This window comes from Diplotaxodon limnothrissa, linkage group LG9 (genome assembly GCF_057381915.1).
Source record: "Diplotaxodon limnothrissa isolate DT_005_m linkage group LG9, D_limnothrissa_male_GT1.1, whole genome shotgun sequence".
Lineage (NCBI taxonomy): Eukaryota > Metazoa > Chordata > Actinopteri > Cichliformes > Cichlidae > Diplotaxodon > Diplotaxodon limnothrissa.
Window position 1 is genome coordinate 10,745,448 of NC_140604.1, and position 20,698 is coordinate 10,766,145.

At 43.8% G+C, this 20,698-nt stretch overlaps 1 protein-coding gene and 1 pseudogene across 1 annotated transcript; both read right to left on the bottom strand.

The window, feature by feature from the left end:
• The window catches only part of LOC146625124 (uncharacterized), a 238,552-nt pseudogene that overhangs the window by 131,242 nt on the left and 86,612 nt on the right, over positions 1–20,698 (bottom strand).
• LOC146625136 (kinesin-like protein KIF1B) lies at positions 11,759–16,512 on the bottom strand. The gene is made up of 4 exons (XM_085362697.1): positions 16,502–16,512; positions 16,083–16,275; positions 15,808–15,926; positions 11,759–11,963 (listed from the first exon to the last, which is right to left on the bottom strand). The coding sequence occupies exons 1-4, from the start codon at positions 16,510–16,512 to the stop codon at positions 11,759–11,761; spliced, it is 528 nt and encodes a 175-aa protein (XP_085218823.1).

Here is a 20,698-nt window from a genome sequence, read left to right on the forward strand (position 1 = left end):
TGTTTTAAGTTCTACACGCTTTTTAAATATTTCATGACTCTGTTTGAGAGCATACTGTTCATCAGTCTCCTTAATCTGTTGCATTAACTTGTTCCTTTCATGGGTGGACTGTTTTTTAATTCTTGCCGAATAAGCAATAATCTGGCCTCTGATATACGCCTTAAAGGCATCCCATACGACAAGGCTGGAAGTCTCTGGGGAAGAGTTGGTGGCAAAGTAAAAGCGTATCTCATCCTGGATAAACTTTACAAAATTTTCATCCGACAGGAGGGTCGAGTTGAAACGCCATTGTGCAGCTTTAACAGGAGGATGTGGAAGAGACAGAGACAAAGTAAGAGGGGCGTGATCTGAAATAACTATGCTATGGTAGGCACAGGAGTGGACCTGCTGCAGACAATTAGTGTCAATGATAAAGTAATCAATTCTTGAATATGTATGGTGCACATGTGAAAAATAGGAGTAATCTCTTTTATGAGGATTTAGAGTACGCCAAACATCACACATTCCATATTCTGATAGAAAGGCATGAATGACAGATGCAGATTTGCTTAAAACATTGCTCTTAGTGGATGAGCGATCCAGGGCTGGGTCTAACCAGCAGTTAAAATCACCCCCCAGAAAAAGAGAGTAGACATTTAAGTCGGGCAAAGAGGAGAATAGTTGTTTAAAGAAATTCTCGTCATCTGTATTAGGAGCATACACATTTACTAGAGCAACAAGACTGTTATACAGTTTCCCACTGACAAGATAAGATAAGATAAGATAGAACTTTATTAATCCCTCGGGTGGGTTCCTCTGGGAAATTCGACTTCCAAAAAAAGCACAGCAACGACCGAAGTTACAGTTACAGAATTGTTATATATATATATATACACACACACACACACACACACACACACACACACACACACACACACACACACACACACACACACACACACATATATAAATACAGAGACAAATATAAATAAAATATACAAAGGGGATAAATAGAATAAATAGGAGTAAAAAATAAAAATACAAGTGAATTGCACATTTCAAGTATTGAGTCTATTGCACTGTTGACTATTTACAAAAAGTATTGCACAAGGTATTGTACAGTGAGGTGAAGAGGCACTACAGCTTAGTTGTTCCCCCCTCCTTTGTCCTCCTGTCTCCCCTCCCTCTCCCCTCCAGAGAGGAGTTAAACAGTCTGATGGCGTGTGGGACAAAGGAGTTTTTAAGTCTGTTAGTTCTTGTCTTGGGGAGAAGCAACCTGTCACTGAACAGACTCTTCTGATTGTTTATGGCCGTGTGCAGAGGATGCCCGGCATTGTTCATAATGTCCATCAGTTTCTTTAATGTCCTTTTCTCTGCCACTGTCACCAGAGTGTCCAGCTTCATGCCGACCACAGAGCTAGCCTTCCTGATCAGTTTCTCCAGCCTGGATGAGTCCCTCTTTGCTGTGTTGCTCCCCCAGCACACCACAGCATAGAAAAGTACTCCAGAAACCACCGACTGGTAAAACATCCTCAGGAGCTTCCTGCAGATGTTAAAAGACCTCAGCCTCCTGAGGAAGTACAGTCGGCTTTGGGCTTTTTTATACAGGTGCTCTGTGTTGCATGACCAGTCCAGTTTATTGTCCACCCACAGCCCGAGGTACTTGTACTTGTTGACCACCTCCACCTCCTCCCCCTCTATCTGAACTGGCAGTGGACCTTCTCTGGACCTCCCGAAGTCCACAACCAGTTCCTTAGTCTTTGAGGTGTTGAGTTGCAGGTGGTTTGTGTGACTCCATGCGACAAAGTTCCTCACCAGACTTCTGTACTCCTCTTCCTGATCATCCCAGATACACCCCATGATGGCTGTGTCGTCTGCAAACTTCTGAATGTGGCATAATTCAGAGTTGTAGCAGAAGTCAGAGGTGTACAGGGTGAAGAGAAGAGGGGACAGCACAGTTCCCTGTGGTGCTCCTGTGCTGCTGACCACAGTGTCAGATGTGATGTCCTTCAGCCTGACGTACTGTGGTCTGTCGGTGAGGTAGTCGGAGATCCAAGCCACCAGGCAGGGGTCCACCTCCATCCTGTTCAGTTTTTCCTGAAGCATACAGGGCCGGATGGTATTAAAGGCACTGGAAAAGTCAAGAAACAGGATCCTGACCGTGCCTTTTCCCCCATCCAGGTGTGAGTGGGCTCTGTGTAGGAGGTACAGGATGGCATCCTCCACTCCGACACCCGCCTTGTATGCAAACTGTAGTGGGTCCTGGGCATGTTGTACCTGTGGTCGGAGGAGGTTGAGGAAGAGCCGCTCTAGAGTCTTCATAAGATGTGACGTCAGTGCCACCGGTCGGAAGTCATTCAGCTCATTGGGCCGGTTCTTTTTGGGGACCGGGACGATGCAGGATGTCTTCCATAGGGCGGGCACTCTCCCCAGTCGCAGACTGAGGTTGAAGACTCGTTGTAGCGGCTCCCCAAGTTCAGCAGCACACGCCTTAAGCATCCTAGGACACACCTTGTCTGGGCCTGCTGCCTTTCTGGGGCGAAGCTTCCTCAGTTGCCTCCTGACCTGATCCACTGTGACACTGGGAGGTGTTTGGGAGGAGGGGAGGGGGGGAGATGTCTTGCTGCTGAGAGAGGGATTGGAGGAGGGGGGTGTCATGGTGTCAGGAAGGGGGGGAAGCGAGGGAGGCAGGAGAGTGGGGAGAGGACTCTGTAGTGAAGGTGAGGGTGAGGGTGGGGGGGTTGTGGGCTGGTCAAACCTGTTGAAGAAGTTGTTGAGTTCGTTTGCCTTCTCCACAGTCCCCCCCACTGTGCTTTTCTTGGTGTTGTGGCCTGTGATGGTTTTCACACCATTCCAGACCTCCCTCATATTGTTCCTCTCCAACTTCTGCTCCACCTTCCTCCTGTAGGTGTCCTTTGCTTCCCTCAGGCAGCGTTTCACCTCCCGCTGTGCTGCTTTCATCTCCTCCTTCACTTTGCTCCTGAAAGCCTTCTTCTTCATGTTGAGGACTATGACTATGACATATCTACCATATTTGTCTGCTATGACATTGTGGGCCTCAAAGGGAATGTTCTGCCTGACCAATATAGAGACCCCACGTGCCCTAGCTTGGAAAAGTGAGTGAAAACACTGGCCCCTCCAACGGGAGAAGAGACGGACATTATCAGAGGCCCTGACGTGGGTCTCCTGCAGGAAAGCCACGTCAGTGTTACGGTGTTTAACATGTGACAAAACCCTCCGTCTCTTGACTGGATGATTTAGACCTTTAACATTCCAGCTTAGAAAGTTCAATTTCAGACTCATCTGATTTGTAGAGCAAAGAAACTATGCACACTGGCCTTAGATGATAAGAACAGAATAACTTTACAGTGGGTGGAAATTAGTTCAGAACAGGTTAAAAAAAAGAACAGTGTATGAGGTTCAAAGCAGTGACCCTTACCCTCCCCAAACCCTCCCCACAACAGAAAATGGCTGCCAAAAAAAAGAACAAGAACAAGCAGCGAGCTCTTCAAACTTAACATATTTAGAGTGTTACCCCTCCTGTCTATGATACCAATAACCTAGGTATTGAAGCAGTCGAACCACTGCTCCGGTGGCCATAGCATAGTAAGCTGAAACCCCTTATAATACTGTTAAGTTTCGAAACTGTATCAGCCACCAAGTCCAAATGTAATTGCTGGAGTGTTTCAAAGCAGAGTCCAAGTATGTAAACAAACAACCAAACACAAAAAGATGATGTAGTTCAATAAGTACTACCGTTATAACTGAATTATTGAATAAGAACAGACAGAAGGCTACGAGTAGATAACAAAACTCCCCGTCTCCGTGCAACAGGTATTACGTCATTAGCCAACGGGTAGAAGTCAATGAGGTTGTCTCCTTATTTAACAAAGAAAACAAAATAAGATTATCGAGTTAAATTAAAGTAATAATCAGCATTTCAGTGCTATAGCACTCAGACTACATCGCTACACTCGGAGAGGAAAAGCAACGTCTTACGTGGATCCCGACTGCGCCTCCATACCTATATGGAATGTTTGGTACCTGCATTTGGTGCCATTGTTTTATCAGTAATAATTCTTCACGGGGCTTCCGGAGCCTTTGGGAGCCTCTCAATGTACTGTTGAGCCTGGTCCACGGAGCTGAAAAACTTTCTGGCGCCTCTGGCCTGCGTTATGCGAAGCCGTGCTGGGAAGAGGAGAGCCGGCCTCAGGCCTCGCCCGTAGAGCTCCGACATAATGTCCTTGTACTGCGCCCGCTGATTGAGGACCTCGGGGCTGTAGTCTTCCACAATTCGGATAGGCACGCCTCGGTAGTCGAATTTCCCTCTCCTCCTAGCTTCTCGGATGATGAGGTCCTTGATCTGGTATCGGTGCAGGCGGATGATCACCGGGCGAGGTGGGCGTCCCACGGGCGGCTTCGCTGCGAGGGAGCGGTGCGCTCTATCGAGCTCCGGTGGAGACTGAAGTATTTCTTTGCCCAATAACTCACAGAGAAGGTTGGAAAAGAAGTGAGTGGGGCGCCCACTTTCAGTGTCTTCAGGCAGTCCAAGGACGCGGATGTTCTGACGCCTGCTACGGCTCTCCAGGTCAGTGACTTTGTTCTTTAGCTGGTTGTTGTCTTCGCGAAGAGCGGCACACGTGTTTTCAAGGTCAGCGACACGTTGGCTCAGGTCTTCAGTTGCAAGCTCCAAGGATGAAACTCTCTCGGCCTGTTCCTCTTGGGCTTGTCGTACCTGGTCCAGTTTTGAATCGAGGGCGTTAAATGAGGTCTTAAATTCAGATGCCAACTCTCGGTGCTGCTGGAGCAGCGTGGTGATAGCCTCCAGTGTTAAGCTAGCGTCCTCCTTTTTGTTCGCTTTTGCACTCTTAGCAGCCATTGGAAAGGGTCAAAAGTGTTCAAAACACTAGAAAAGTAGTTACGAGTGTAAGCGACTTAAAGGTGGCAGTTGAAGGGGTGAAACTGGTCAAAGCGGAGTTAAGTTCACCACAGCAGCTCGTTCCTGCGTCTATTCGGGTCGCATGCTGACCGGAAGTCCTAAATATCCCACTTTAAGCTTTACTTAAAGCTTACCTGTCAGCCACGTTGAAATGGTCACGCCTGAGGCCCGCTCTTTACTCAAACAGCACGGTAAAGAAGTGGTCCTTGACCACTTGGTTTTTAATGGGTTCCCGAAGTCCCGCGGGCGCCACTCGGGCTAACTGGACGCCGCCAGGCCTGACCACGCATCTGTGATCAGGAGTCGATGCCACACGCTGAGCAACCGCGCTCCTAGGGATTACCGTCCCCGTCCTAAATAATTTAAATAAATTTAAAAGCACCACTGTCGATTCCACAGTTAAATTATCTGGTGCCCGAGTCCAACCCTGCTAATCAATGTGGGAATAAAATCCCCTATCCAAATGTCCTAATCTAATCTCGTTTCTTGGCTGACGTAACACATTCACACACATAACACACCAACTTCAAACAGACGTCACATCAACTTTGAAATTCACCCCAGCATTAATCACAATAAGCTTTCATCAAATATTCCCCAGACTCTACTTTTATTTATCACAAATTATTACAATAGGGTTTTACCATGGGTGTTTGTGTAACTATTGTCACTGAATAAAAGCCTGCTTGGGGACGCTGGATTTTTGGAGTTGTCTGGGATCATGTGAGGAGCTTGTAGCTCCAAGATCCTGATCCGACACTTCCCTTGCAAGTTTAAAACCGATCGAGCTCTGATCGTCTTGATTCGTTCATGGTGATAAATCTCTGAACTAGTGGAGCCTGCGAGTGCAGACCTAACAGTAGCGATAGTGTCTGTCTCCTGAATCCAAACTGGAAGCTGATTCCACAGAAGAGGGGCCTGAAAACTGGATTCTACCTGGTGCGCTGTGCTGATCATGCGTGTTCATATACGTGGCAACAGCAGACGTGCGTAGATCAACAATGGGTAATATGGAGTGCAGGAGAGAGTACGACCATGCAGCGTTAAAAGCGTGGAAGTACTTATATTACTTCAAGTGTTATTCTGTAAAAAGTGGCAAAAACATTAGCGTCCGTTGTACACTCTGCGAAAAATTACACTTCAAATCTGAACAAGCACCTAGCACGCTACCATGGGAACGGAAATTCACAGAGAAACCACCAGATCCCCCACTGATATGACCACCGGCCCCACTCCTGCTAAACAGGTGAAAATAGATTTTTTCACATAGTTTTTTTTTAAAAACTGTTGTATAGAATTACATTTTTGCTTGATGCGATTTCCCTAAAATTAAGAGATTAAAAATAATAAAACAATTTTTAAAAAGAGACTTTTCCATTTGACTGAATTTTTATATGATGGATTATGCATAAAAATAGAACTGGGCTGAAAGGTCTATTGCTTTATTAAGTATTCAGGTGTGTACCAAAAAGTAACTAAGTAATAAGTAAATAATTACTTTTGAAATTAAGTAATCAGTAATGTAACGATATAACATTTTTTGAGAAGTAATCAGTAATAAGTAACTAATTACTTTTTTCCAAGTAACTTGAACAACACTGATCCACACACAAACACTAGAGAACAATCAGCCACCGCTTCTATTCTTACAAACGTCACAATTTGCAATAATAACAGTTTGAATGTTTTTATTCACATGAAAGTGTTTCTACATATGAATCATTAACAACTGTCAGATTTAATGTGATTTCTAAACAGAGAAAATCTCAGCTTTGTGTTTTGTGTTCGCATTAGACCTGATATAACAAAGAAAAGAAAGAAAGAAAGAAAAGATTTTTTTCTCATCAAAGTTTATAAATCAAGTGTACAGTTAGCTTTGATTTAGAAGCAGCGCAGTATGAAAGAGATGTTTCACAGAACATTTACCAGAGACAGACGCTGACTAATATGCTACAGTTCATCTTTATTCTTTTCTAGTTGTGTTAGTGTTGCCATAACTCTGCGTAGGTTCTCTTCATTGTGATTGATTTCTGCAGCTGTTGTCTCAAAGTACTTATTCATGTACTCCTTGCCGGCTCCCACGAAAGTCTGTAGGTCATCCATTAAATCCAGCACTGGTGTAAGCAGTGATGTAAAACGTTTCACTGACTTCAAAAGTTCGTACAAAGGATCCATGAGACGTTTAACATCATCAAGGACAGCAGGAACATAGGCTTTGTCTAAATTATTTTCAGCCTGGAGGACAAAAATAAACCAAATTAATGTAACAAAATATACAAAAGTATGTAGTGTAAAGAGTGCAAACAGACTTTTGTATGATGGGAAATTGTTTTTTGTTTTAGTTGTCATAGCAAAGCATGTTTTTCTGTTTGGAGTCTGTCAACATCCATGTCATTGACAGACTCACCTTCCTTCTTGCTGTTTCCTTTTGTAATTTTTCAACGTTTCCTTTCAGCTCCTCCTGCAAAACCAGAAAGAACGTCAACAAACATGCGTGCGAAACATGTAACTGGGACAAAATGAGCATTTTAAAAGTAAGGAGAAAAGCTTAACCAGTGATCGGACGGTCATGATTTAATGGTAAAGGTGGTTAATTAAAAGTTACATTCTTTATTAAAACAACAACAACAAAAAGAAAGTTAACAGTCAGTTTACCAGTTCGCCCTTGTTTATCAGTGAACTTGAAAGATGGAGCAGACACAGCAAAATCCTAACTAAGCCTTCGGTAGTTGTGACACCACTCATGGTCAACTGTGCCGCTGCCATCAAAGTTTCTGAAACACATGAGAAAGTATCAATAAGGATTTAAGGAAATAAAGATTTGTAAAGAAATGTACAAAGAGAACTTTCTAAGTTTAAGAGATGTTGCATGAAAATCTGCCTGCAATATGTTTTGAGTCAAAGCACCTCTTTCATTTGAATTCCAAAAAGTCACGTTCTGCTTACATGAAAATATCAGCTTCTTTTACATGAACTACTGTGACCTTGAAAGACCTTCCACAGTGAACAAAACGAAACAGAGACTATATTCAGAATATGCATGTGCGTGCATGGATTTATACTAGCTGTCTGTGTATCCTAAATGCACAGACACTGTGGGTACATCAGGGAGTGCATCTGAGATCAGATATAAGATAAGATAAGATAAGAATAACTCGTTATTGTCATTGCACATTCATATTTGGTACAATAGTACAATGGAATTGGAAACTGTCCCACATCGGCACTAAACACAACTAAACACAACACAACATGTAGTGGATTTTTAAAAAGTGAAAATAAAAAAAGGATGAATTAATAAATGACACAATGAATGTTTATTGCGCATAAAACTAAAACTAAAACCTCTGGAAAAGGCTGCTGCTGCTGCCATCGCTTGTAAAAGTGGACCAAGTGCTCAGCTTGAGAAAAAGTTGAGAAAACAGAGAAATTTGGAACAATAGATTTTTAAAAATGCTGCAAATGCTTTATATACAAAGTGACTCAACCCACAGGGAACACAGTCAGATGTGAGTCGCCCTTTCACTTTTGTTTTCAACAAAGTGTTTCTGTCCAGGGTGTACCCCGCCTCTCACCCTATGATAGCTGGGATAGGCTCCAGCGCCCCCGCGACTCTGAACAGGATAAGCTGAAGCGAATGGATGGATGGATGGTGTCATGGCTACTGAACGGACCCACGCGCAGACAGTTCTTTCAACGAAACAAAAAGGGGATTTATTTACAATAGGGATCACCTTAGTGCAAAATATATGTACAGTGAGTTGGGAGGGGGTCCAGGGCTCCAGGGAGAGAAGGGGGGGGGGGGGGGGGGAATCCACACACACGCTTCCTCTTCCACTCAGTCACCGCCACCGTTCCTCCGCACACACGCACTCCTCTTCAGCCGCACTCGCTCCAACACTCCACACACTGCCCCACTTGGACAGGTCCGGTGATTCGGTCCAGAATCTACAGACAGAAGGTCAAGGTTAGTTCCACAACATAAAACACGTGTAAGCGATCCTTCTTTGAATATGCCGCGAGCACGAACTCAGGTGGTTCGACGTTCCAGCGGTGAGCTGCTCTGTGCCACTGCCTTAAATAGCAGCTGGGGAAATCAGCCGGATCAGCCGCAGGTGGACACCATCCACAGGGGTGCGTGGGCCAAGAGTGAGAGCCCGTAATGAGCTCCACCCAGGCAGAGAGGAGGAGGAGAGACAAAAAAACCAAAACTAACAACAACAAAACCTGTAGCGAGCGTGGGCCAACCAGAGAGACACGGGGACCGTGACAGATGGTTTCTGTTTGTCTAGTCTGCTTTATAGGAATAGCCCATCAGCTATTGTTATGACATACCATGACAAAACACACTTTTCTTTCAGTTTGACACTTCATAAAACGTGTCATAAGTGGATTGTGAATTATGTTATATATTTTTATTAGTGTTTAAGAAGTGTCCTGATTTCGTATTTGAGGTAAGAGACAAATGACTGGAGGTCCATTGTGCGTCAAAACAATGATTTTATTAAAGCACACACGTGTGTGGGAAAGATGAGCTCTGCAAAACATCAGCCTCGATCTCCCCAGAACAGTAAACGAGCAGTCATATATATAACATAGTCGATGACAAGCATCATGCGTCAAAGCAGATAAGAAACATGCATCAGTTCCAGTAATTCCGACCTTGGACATATTCTAAAAAAGAACAGTTCCTTCCTCTGTTCCTCCGCCACCGCCAGATGCTTCCTGTTATTTCACTTACTGCACTTCACTTATTTGTGGAACTAAACTGTCACGTATGCAGGTAAAACAACTTTGCAGTTTCGAGCAAAACAAGTCTATATACTGTGTATGTGTGTTCAGGCAGACTATGTGTCTTGACCTCAGTGCATGACCTCACTCGACAAACAAAGACATCTTAGAAGTATACTTCCTGACTCCGTTCGAGTCATCTGTTACTAGGCAAACTCCAATGCAGCAGGCTGCTGAACACACACAGGCCTCTATTCTGTTTACAGGTTATATGTAGTGTATTGTATTGTAAGCATGTATGCAATTCTTTCATGGCTCCAGGTCACCTTAACTTCCTATTGATCGGCCAGACGTCGCGCTGACCGAAGCTTCAGACCATTAATTAACTTGACCGAGCTTCAACTCTTTAATTAGCACAAAATGCAATATGGATAACATGGTTACAGTTGCACCTGCAATGAAAGATTATTATGTAATTATGCTCACACCTGAAATACAAACTTTAATGTAACATCAACAGTTTCAATAAATGCTCTAATGAAATGATAATGATAAATGATACGTAATGCAACAGTAATGATAATGTTATGAATAGTAACAGTAAAATAATATTCTAATCTCTACACTCCTCCTCTTTGGCAGAAGAGGTTTGTTTTCTTTTGGTACAGTATGACTCTCAACTTGCTATACTAGTTACATACTTGTAATTCTTTCAGTTTAAGGGAAGAAAGAAAATAAGATATACTAGGCTTTTATAAAGCATGTCTGCTATATTCAAATGATAGAAGATTCTTTTAAAAAGTACACACAGAGCAGTTAGTGTGATATGATTTATTTTAACTTTATTTATTTAGGGCCAGCCCTCATTGTTGTTGTTGAGAATTCAAGTTAAATAGAATGTGTCCTTATAGTATGTCCAATAAATCTCTACTGAATTAATCCTAGAATAAAATCTAGAATCAAGCACACAAACAGATGATTCTCTGAGCGTTCAAGACAATCTTTCACACATTCTTCTTCATCTAGTTGCTCTGATGTGTGACTTTGTGAAAAAAAGACTTGCTGGACTGTTTGTGTGGCTCGTTGGTCTAGGGGTATGATTCTCACTTTGGGTGTGAGAGGTCCCGGGTTCAAATCCTGGACAAGCCCACGTGTTGTCTATAGAGCCTCTCAGCTGCCACATGCTGTTTAGGCTCCATTTGAAAGAATCTCTGCAGCTGCACACATGTTCCCATAGTCCCTCATACAGGGACAGCTAACAGATCTGATATGAAGGATGTTGTTGGCCTTGTTCTTATTGTTTACCATTTAAATTCTCCAAAAAGTTTTTCTAAGGTAATTATTTGTTATTCAAGATAACACAGAGTTTTATTTTAGATTAAATAAGAGAATTCAATTCAAACTTGTACACAGAACTACTACAATACACAGTTATGTATCATATATTATAAATGTGTAACTCTCTCACACGACTTTAACAATATGCATGTGGAAGAACGCACATCAGTTTTACTGATACACAAAAGGGCCAAAAATAAACATCAGTAAACATTAGTACTTCAGTACCACGAAGGAATCTCTTTCAGTGCATTATGCACACATGTAACTTATGTACCAAGTGAAATAAAATATTACAGATGAAAATTATGTGATGATTTTAACTGCAAAATTCAGATTTTAGGGTCAAAATGTGACTTAATTTGTGGTGTAAGGTTTCTGGTTATGAAGCTTGACGCTGTCATGCTCATCTGTATGACTATATGCTCATGCCACTGTGTTGATTGCAGGTGGGTGCATGCTCCATGTTGCAGGGTTTTTCTTCAGGTACTCTTTTTTTGTCCGCCATGATCTAAACACATGCACCTCATTGGAAGCTCTAAATAACCCACCTAAATTGGTTCTTAATTTAAAATTAAAAGTGATCATCTGAAAATTAAATGAAAGCTTATTTGTGACAATCTAAGAAACATGTAATTGAAGCTGCTCCTCTTTGCTGTGGGCAGGTTTGAGAGCAGCCACCTGGGCTTCGCTGGAGGGCAGCAGGAGCAGCCTCAGCACCTCACTCCTCCTCTGCCTGCAAGCACACCTCTGCTGTGACCTGGAAAATGCCTAAGGAAGCTTTTCCCTTTTCACTTTGGGTGTAAGCGGTCCTGGGTTCAAATCCCTGATGAGCCTGTTTGGTTTTTGGGGCTTTGCTGTTGAACTGTTCATGCAAGTCCTGGGAAACTGTAATTTGCTATTTTCAGATGTCATAAAAACTCCCTCAAAAGCCTTCAGCTGATCCAAAATGCTGGAGCGAGAGTACTGGCAGGGCCTAGAAAGAGAGAGTATAACGTTCAAGACTGAAGATTTTTTATTTGTCACATGCATAGTCATTAAATTACAAAACAAACAGTGAAATGTCTCCTGAACTGCTCCTTTGACTGTACAAAAAAAGACATTACATACAATAAGTAAATAGATTTTAAAAGTCTGGAAATTTTAAATCAAAAATCTGAAAATGTACTTTGTGCAAATGGAGTGTTAAAGTGTCTTGTGCCATATTAGCACAGCAACGTATTGACAGAGCTGTGCAAGTAAACAAGTGACCAGAGTAATATAAACAGAGTAATTCAACTGAGTGACCAGAGAAGTGTAAACAGTAATGCGACCAGGGTAGTGTGAACAGATTGATATAAGGTCCTGTTTCAGTCACTTATTGATGCTATGAGGGGAGTGGGGGCGTGTTCTGGTTTAGGACTCGTACGGCCTGAGGAGAGAAGCTCCTCCTCGAGTGTCTGTTTTGGCCCCGATGGTGTGGAACCTTCTGCCTGATTGCAGAAGTCGAAACATTTTGTTACTGGGATGGGACCAGTCCTTTAATATCTGAGATGCTCTGGACCAACATCTCCTGGTGTAAATGTCCTGTAGGGAAGTTATATTTGTGGATCATACTGTATTTGCATTTGTAACGCAGCAGCGTTCTGACGCACGGATCACTCTGCTTCTCAATCCTGGACACAGTTATTCCCACACCAGGAAGTGATGTTCTGTGTGAGGATGCTCTCCACAGCGCCTGAATAGAAAGTTCTGAGGACCACTGGAAAAACCTGCTAACTTCCTGAGTTGTCGGAGACGGTACAGGCGCTTGCCTAGCCTTTTTGGACTGGACGTGAATGTGAGCAGACCATTTCAGGAATGAGGAGATGTGAACACCGAGAAAGACAATGAAGCAGAAACTGCTAAGAGTGGGATTCAAACCCACACCTCCAGGGGAGAGTGAGCACTAAACACAGCACCTTAGACCACTCAGCCATCCTGAAACAGATCGAGCTGAACTGATTTTCTGATAAATCCAGAATCCAGTTTAAAATCCTTCCCTTCACATAAAAAGTCTTGAATGAACCTTTGGTCTAACTGCTCTTCACACCTGACTGGTAACAAGATGGCGCTGCTGTGTGTGGTTGCTCGTCTGTCACTCTGAAGTTTGTTTCTATTATTTCTGACCTGTTTCATTCACCAAACAAAGTCTCTGCTGAGGTATAATCGCCAGACATGATGATCACCTTTTATTGAAAAGGTCGGCACCACCAGGCCTCTTATCACAGCTCCTGACTCTGACCCCTCTGTCTCTGTGTTACTGTCTTGATTAAGGAATACACCTGTTTATTCGGGGATGTGCCAACTTGCACCACGGTGCTAGAGCATGATATTGATGTCCAGGGAGCTAAACCTATTAAGCAGCATCCTTATCGAGCCAGCCCCCATAAGCGCTTGCTCATGAAACAGGAGGCTGACTATCTGCTGCAACATGGCTTAGCGAAGCCCAGTCAAAGCCCCTGGAGCTCGCCTTGTATAGTGGAATCTAAGCCAGATGGCTCGCCCCGTTTTATTACAGACTTCCGGAAGGTGAACTCTGTGACTGTGGCTGACTCACATCCTCTCCCAAGAGTTGAGGATTGTGTGGACAGTATTGGACTGCTCAGTATGTCACTAAATTAGATCTTCTTAATGGTTACTGGCAGGTCCCTTTAACTGAACGTGCCTCTAACATCTCTGCCTTTGTTACACCTGATGATTTTCTACAATACGCAGTCATGGCTTTCAGCATGTGTAACGCTCCTGCCACCTTCCAGAGGCTGGTAAATAAAGTCCTCCGTGGCCTGTCCAACTGCAGTGCCTACGTAGATGATCTAGTAATTTATACTGAAACATGGCAAGATCATTTGGAAACGTTACAGCAGGTATTTCACCGTTTGGCTCAAGCTACTCTGACTCTCAACTTAGCTAAGTGTGAGTTTGCCAAAGCTATAGTGATGTACTTAGGCAGGGAGGTGGGACGTGGACAGGTCCGGCCCATAGATGCCAAAGTGGCAGTGATTAAAGAGTTTCCCACACCTACCACCAGGCGTGAGTTGCGTAGGTTTCTAGGGATGGTGGGCTACTACAGAAACCTTTGTAAAAATTTCTCCTCAGTAGTCAAGCCATTGACTGACCTACTCAGCCCAAAAGTTGAGTTTATATGGTCAAGTGAGTGTCAAGATGCTTTTGAGAGTGCGAAAGCCCTCCTCTGCCACACTCCTGTGTTAGCTGCACCTGATTTGACACGACCATTCAAACTGGAGGTTGATGCCAGTGCTGTCGGGGCTGGGGCAGTGCTGTTGCAAGAAGACTTGCAGGGTTTGAACCACCCCGTTTGTTACTTTTCCCGCAAGTTCAATAAAAATCAGTTAAACTACTCCACCATTGAAAAGGAGACCCTGGCTTTGTTGTTGGCTCTTCAGCACTTTCACGTATACCTGGGGTCCAGCATGTTACCTCTTGTTGTGTACACCGACCACAACCCACTTGTGTTCCTTACTCGCATGTTTAATCATAACCAGCGCCTTATGCGCTGGGCTCTGTTGTTGCAGGAATACAACTTAAGTATTCACCATAAGAAGGGGTCTGAAAATGTTTTAGCTGATGGTCTGTCCCGCTTGTAAACATGTTTTGCTGTGTTTGTTCTTTGTTTTTGTTCACACTCTTTAATGTCTGCTTCTGCCCAACATAGGTGGTACTTTAAGGGGAGGGGTGGCCCCGCCTTCCTCTATGGAAATCAAAGTGTTCCAGGACTCACGGGGGATTGGCTGGCCCGGACCTATGCCCGCCCCACCTTCATGCAGGTCAGAGCGTGCCAGACCACTCACACCATTGGCTGCTGAGGGAGCCTTGAGTACGACAGACCAATGACACAGCTGCCTGCAATCACCTGAGAAGATAAAAGGCTGAGGATTCTTCATTCGTGGAGGGACTTGTTGATTTGAACAGACTGTGGAGACGGTCCCTCCTGCCTTTGCACTGCTGCCATTTGAGCCTTTGTTTTGAGTTGCCTCCTGTGAGATGTTTAGATGAGTAGTGTTCTACTGGTGTTATTGGTGTTACTGGAGTTGTTATGTTTGTTTAAAATCACTCTATTGCCTAGTGAGTTGTTTCACTAACGGTTTTCAGTTGTGTTAATAAACCTTATGTTTTTCTTTTTATCTAACCCCCTAGTCTCTGGGCTCGTTTATGTTACGTCCACTGTCGCCTAGCAGAGCCGGGTCGTAACACAGAGCATAAACTAACACGTCACTTGGAGATAACTGTAGATTTTTCCTTCATGGTTTCAAATGTAAGCTGGCTGATTTGGTTCATTTTTGTTTTAAACTGAGCAAACCTGGTCTTCTCCTGAGGACTGCTGCAGGTATCATGCGAGCATGTTAATTTATTAAAAAACCAACAGCAAAAACCCCCAAAATAGAATGAAACTCATTTCAGGAGACAAATAGCACTGATAGAGACATTTTTTTTGTACAGATGATTGGCAAACGGAAAGTTTCTAAAGAGTCGTGCACACACAAGCAGACTACTACAACATGCTACTTAGTTAGGAGAGTTTGGGAATGACAACTAAGCGGAACAAGATTAGACCCAAACATTGTCATCGAAACAAAAACACAAAAAGCTGAGGGGAGGGAATAGAGAGGAGGAAAGCTGAGCTGGCAGCGGGGTTGCTGGAGGAAGGCTGCGCCGCCTCGCCAGCTTAGATCTGCAGGGAGATTTTTACGTTGTGAGGAGAAGGGAATGTTTTTGAAGGGTGCAGAAGCTGCACGTTTGACTGTGGTGTGAGAGGAGCGTGTGTGTCTGTGTGTGTGTACCTTATCGTTCCTGCTCGCAGAGGATTAAAAGCGTACAGCCAGTCGTTCATGTCGTTCTCGTTGTTGGCCAGCAGGAGGATGCCTCCATGTTTTGTGCACACTGCAAATGTGTTGGGCGTCTGAAAAGAAAACATCACATTATATTCATGTTCATTCAAATGATAAATCCCAGTCCATTTGCCATTTCATCAATCAACGTGCACCAAAACAATTTGAATGAATTCTCATTAAAGACAAACGTGTTACATCCAGCCTTTCTCTATCCTGCCTCAAACCTTAAGCATGGCCTGCTGGTCTTCGCTGTATTCCACCTGTGCTGTGGAGAGGTTGAGGACGCCTCGCTCCACGGGGTCCTGGTCGCTGTTGTAGATGAAGTCGTAGGGCCGGCGAACAACCACAAAATGCTTCCCCCATGAGTTAGAGCGAGGCTCCACGAAGCTTAGAAAACCCTTCTTGGACACAACAGATCTGAAAAGAAGAGATTTTATTCATTTATTTATTTTTTAAGAGAGCGCTTGTTTTTCTGAGGAAGAAGCAGAGTTGGTTTGTTTCCAGCTGAAATCATCCAGGCTCAGGAATTTGAATCGATCCACATCATTTCTGCTTGAACTAGAGAACATGAGTGTCGACTTACATTTGGTCTGTGAGACACATGTCATAGTGACAGTATTTGGGTTAATATGGCATTACTCACCCTGGTCGCATTTCTTCACCTTATATTATTTCTCACCTTGCAGTCACTGATGCTGTTCACCAGCTGGTTGTATTCAGTATTGAAGGTGTGTGTCAGAAGGCGCAGGCACTACAACACAACAGGAACAAGACCGATCAGCTCCGAGCAGAGAAGGAAGAAGGCAGCAACAAGAACGCCCACTAAGCCCACGTTTTTCTCACCTTGGTGGCCAGCTCCTTCTCACGCTTTCAAAGGTGGTGCTGGAGATCTGCGAGGAGACGGAGGTGGACGTGGACAGAGTGCCGGAGCTCACGCTGGGGGACAGAGACTCACTCAGGGACTTGGTGGTGGGAGCTGTTCCCACGGGAGCCGCCTCTCCCAGAAGGTGACGGGTCTTTTCCACCTGGACGAAAGATGGGGGCGAATGTGAGGTGGGGAGAAGAGGGGAGGTTAGTCATGTAAAGTCTGTACTCTAAGAAAAAACTTTTTAGAATAGCACTTTGGTCTTTGAGTTGAAAAGTCATTTTTCCCTCTACGATATTAAACAGATTTATTTCTTTATGAATCTTTTAAGGCCCCACCTCCTGCAGCTGCTCCATCTTCTCCAGCTCCCACTGGTGCTCTAGGATGAGGCTATCTCCTCTGGGCCTCCAGCCGGCCAGGTTCTCCTCTCCACGCACATAAGCCACTGATGTGTCCAGCACCTTCCTCCTCCTCCTCTGCATCCCTGCTCAGGACATGAGCCCTCATTAGGATGAAGCTCTCCACAGAATTATGATAAAACAGCTGCCGTTCTTTAAACATGTTTCATGGCCGCTCACCTGAGCTTCCAGTGTCAGACATCTTACACAAGCTCAGCTCGTAGATCCCAGTCACTCGGTTGCTATAATGAAGCAGAAGTTTTGAACAAGGAAACTTTGTAACGAAATGCCAACGACCGCCTGTCTGTTTTCAGGGCTGTATTTGAAGCCATGCTCCAATCAGGCAAAGTTTTAAGTGTTGCACATTTCGATGGGTTTCTTTCAGCTGACATAGTTTCCATTTGGGTCATGTGGTGTTAGATACCCCAGCGTGTGGTCATAGGGTGAAGAGCCCGGACGATTAGTGGGATTTTAGGTGTGGTGTAAAAATGACGCTGCAACTTTAAAAACGTTGTTGCTTTAAGGATTAACGTACAACCATACTTGGGCTGAGTTTGACACTGGTTCTCTTCAGTAATTAAAATAGCTTTAACACATGATAAGATCAAATGTCAGCTACACTGTGACAGTCGAGGGGCCACACTCAGATATATTTATTCGCTTGTTCTCTTTGTGTGATAAGAGTTTCCATCTGAATTTAACCCCTGTGTGGGGCTGATCTTTCATTTCATTTTATTTCAAGCTCAGATTCTTTGCCTTTGGCACATTTTCTGTGACGAGACTTCAAACCATTCCCACCGTCCTTATTAATCAACATGGTGAAGTGATTCTTCGCAAGGTGATGGGATAGGAAGAGTTTCAGAAAATGAGGCCTTTTGTCTTTATTGGAGAGGTCAGTGCAGACAGGACGGATGGGGGGAAGGCGAGGGGGGAATGACACACAGGAAACGGTGTTGGTCAGACCCAAAGACAGGCGTGGGCAGTGAGGACTCTCACCTTCAGACTCACTGTCTAATCAGTCTGACAGTGAGTCTGAAGACAGAGCAACCCAACACACGTTACTATGTTCATCATCATCATCATTGTTTATTTATATAGCACTTTAAAAACACACAAGGCTGACCAAACTGCTGAACAATAGAAACATAATAGATACCATAAGAATAATAAATACGATACAATAATAAACATAGCGAAAAACAATAAAATACAAGTCAGTCAACCACTGAGTCAAAAGCCAGTGACTAAAAATGCTTTTTCAATCTGGATTTAAAAACCAGCACTGATGTCGATTGCCTAATGTGAAGAGGAAGATTATTCCAAAGCTTAGGAGCCACGATAGAGAACGCTCGGTCTCCTCTCAGTTTCAGCCGTGATTTGGGGACTGAGAGCAACAGCTGCTCAGCTGACCGGAGCGAACGAGTGGGGACATAGGGCTTCAGCAGGTGCCAGACCATTTAAAGATTTAAAAACCAATAAAAGAACTTTAAAATGAATCCTAAATTCAATTGGAAGCCAGTGCAGGGAGGCCAAGAGTGATGTTATCACTAAGCAGGACATTAAATCAAATTAATGAGACACCAAAACAAGAGCTGGAGCCCAAGACAGCCATGAAGTCACAGTGTACACAAATACACAAGAAACACAGAAACCAGCTGGGTGGATGTGGCTCGGGAACCTTCTGTTACCTTGAACGTCGGTGTTTTGAACGCTGGCTGCTCCAGTCTGCTTGTATTTGTCCAAGATTTCCCCTCATATCTTGGTTATGGTTATTTTTTCTTTTATTAAACTGATCACACTCCTGTTCATGAATAGAAAAAAACCCCATCAGTGTATTTTCACTTAAACAAGCAGCTGTTTTTTTTTGCATTAAAGTTATATAAAAATGTAACAGTGCAAATTCCTCGCTGACAGTTTAACCAAAAGGCATTTCCAGTGGAAAGTAGCCGACATATTCTCAGCATAACCATGTATAATATCCACAAAACCTGAGAAGGTTGGAGAGAAGGTAGGCGAACTCTGCTGGGATCTGCGTTTAACAAAGTGTCTAAAGACGAAACAAAGAAATCTTTCTGTAAATGTTCAGATGCACAGACTGGACTGAAAAAGAGTGAAAAAGCAGCTAACGTCCAAAAATAAGAAAACTTTGAAAGAACTCCAAAAAAACCTGGAGAACTTTTGCTCAAAAAACAGTTTTGTTTTTTTTAAATTACAAGGCAATCTGACAAAATGTCATCAAATGAGACTCAAGACTTCTGCAGGTCTCTGCCATGACTCAATTTTTTTTTCTTAACGGCAGAAACAATTGTTCCTTTTTTACTTTGTTTCTATTTTCTCTTCTTGTTTTTATCTGTTGAACAACAAACAACATTCATGCTGATTCACATAATATCCTGTCTCTAATCTCTGGGATTTCCTCGTAGCTCTTTGATGCAAAGAACATCCATCAAACGCTCCAGCTTGTGCTCAACATCATCGTGAACGGTGAAGGTACTCTGACGAGAAAATACTCAGTCGACCTTTTGGTTGATTTGTTAAAGAACCCCAAAATAGCTGATTACCTAACAAGGTATGCAGATAATTCACAGCTCTTTTCCTGAATAGCTGCTTTAAAACTCTGCTGAAAGCCTTTGTCCATTTCCAGGTATCCCCACTTCTCGGCATGTGTGTCTCAAGTGTTAGGACTGCTGCATTCGAAAGACCCAGACCCTGCAGCCAAGGTGAGAGACGACAAATATGATAACCCACACCAGCTGTGCTTAACTCTGTAAGTTCCCAGTATTCCCTGAAACCATCACGTGTGACACAGTTTACATCAGACGTGATGCAGCTGACGTCAACACTGACCTTCTTGTGGTAACAGAGACTTAAAAAAATAATAATAAAGCAACAAAGTGGGTCGCTCTTTGACAGTAAATTCCAGTGCGGTCCGCTCCAATCTCCTCAGGCTGACTCTCTTCTAGGCTCTCCTGACTGTTCCCTTTACATGCTGATGATGTGTCTTGTAAATCTGGATCCCTTTCCAGCAGGACGCTCCTCTTTTTCAGACAGTACCTGAGCTGCTCTCTCTCCTGACAGTCAGCTGTCCACCTCTGCATGGCCAGTCGAGCCAGCGCCGGCATTTGAGGCAGAGCTCGGAGCAGAGCGGGCAGCCAGGCTGAGCACGGAGCAGAGGTTGAAGGTCGCAAACTGACATCCACGTCTTCCAGAGAGCCCAGACCTCCTGCTGCAAACAGACTGCACCAACCGTTGTCTCCCACCAAGCTGTTGTAGGACAGATCCAGTGCACGGAGTGAGGAGAGACAGCCCCGTCTGCACACGGCAGCTGCACAGAGGAAGAGGACCCATTGATAACTGATCACTTCACTTTACTGTTTTGTTCACAATGTTTCTGATGGAGACAAAAATAACACCGAATAGTTTCATTGTTTTGTTTTATACGACAGCTACAGATGCTGGCAGCATGAAATAAATGAAAGAAATATCAATTTCCCACCAGTTTAGCTGCAAAACCTGAGAATGAGACAGATTACTGATCATCTTCTATAGTAAAACACATACCAAAAGTCCATGTAGA